The following is a 617-nucleotide window of genomic DNA, read 5'->3' on the forward strand; positions in this document are numbered from 1 at the left end:
CTTGAGGGCCTCGGCGTAGCCCCGGAGCAGCGCACGCGACCACACGCCTAAGGGAAAGAAGCGCGGTGAGAGCCGTCGGGCCGCCGTGTCCACCCACCCCGCCGCCTTCCGCCACTACTCACCCAGCCGTGCCCACAAGCCTGGCTTTGCAGCCGCGGCTTCGCCCGCCTCCCTTCGACCTCGGGACCAAAATCGCTTTAGAGCGGCTGGGGCCCACCCCCTCCCGCCGCCGGGGGCGGCTGTCGCCATCCTCTTCCGGCTGCGAGTCCGTTTTCCGGAAAGAAACGCTTCAGCCACGAAGTAAAGGGCCAGGCCCGCTCCTTCTGCGCAAGCGCCAACAACACCGGAAATAGTTTCCCCCCGGAGAAGATAGAAAACGGACCAGAGCCGGATGTTGCTGTCTGATCTAGGCGAGTTCGCCTCTGACGGGTGGAAGGGTCGCGCAGGCGCAGAGAGCCGCGGCCACGCCGGCTAAGGTAGCCTCAGGTGAGAGGGCCGGGGTGCACCTGTGGGGCCGGGGCAGCGAGTTCAAGCCCCCTTGGGTTCTGTTTATAGCCAGGTAGGACTCGAGTCTGAGGGTTAGATAGATCCAAGAGGGGAGCGGACTTGATCGGCTT

The 617-nt window shown here is 65.3% G+C and overlaps 2 protein-coding genes across 2 annotated transcripts in view; one reads left to right on the plus strand and one right to left on the minus strand.

The window, feature by feature from the left end:
- TIMM29 (translocase of inner mitochondrial membrane 29) overlaps positions 1–321 on the minus strand; it is a 5,312-nt gene extending 4,991 nt beyond the window's left edge. Inside the window, exons 1-3 of the mRNA XM_014592840.2 lie at positions 243–321; positions 123–209; positions 10–47 (exon numbers count right to left, since the gene is read on the minus strand). Coding sequence (XP_014448326.1) covers positions 10–47; positions 123–209; positions 243–249 — 132 coding nt within the window. The 5' untranslated portion in view covers positions 250–321. The remainder of the gene's footprint in view (positions 1–9; positions 48–122; positions 210–242) is intronic.
- Positions 322–492: 171 nt separating this feature from the next.
- The window catches only part of YIPF2 (Yip1 domain family member 2), a 7,590-nt gene continuing 7,465 nt past the window's right edge, over positions 493–617 (plus strand). The window contains 1 exon segment of the mRNA XM_014592883.2: positions 493–610. The gene's annotated coding sequence lies outside the window, so the exon portion shown is untranslated.

Source organism: Tupaia chinensis, unplaced genomic scaffold (assembly GCF_000334495.1).
Source record: "Tupaia chinensis unplaced genomic scaffold, TupChi_1.0 Scaffold138665_1, whole genome shotgun sequence".
Lineage (NCBI taxonomy): Eukaryota > Metazoa > Chordata > Mammalia > Scandentia > Tupaiidae > Tupaia > Tupaia belangeri.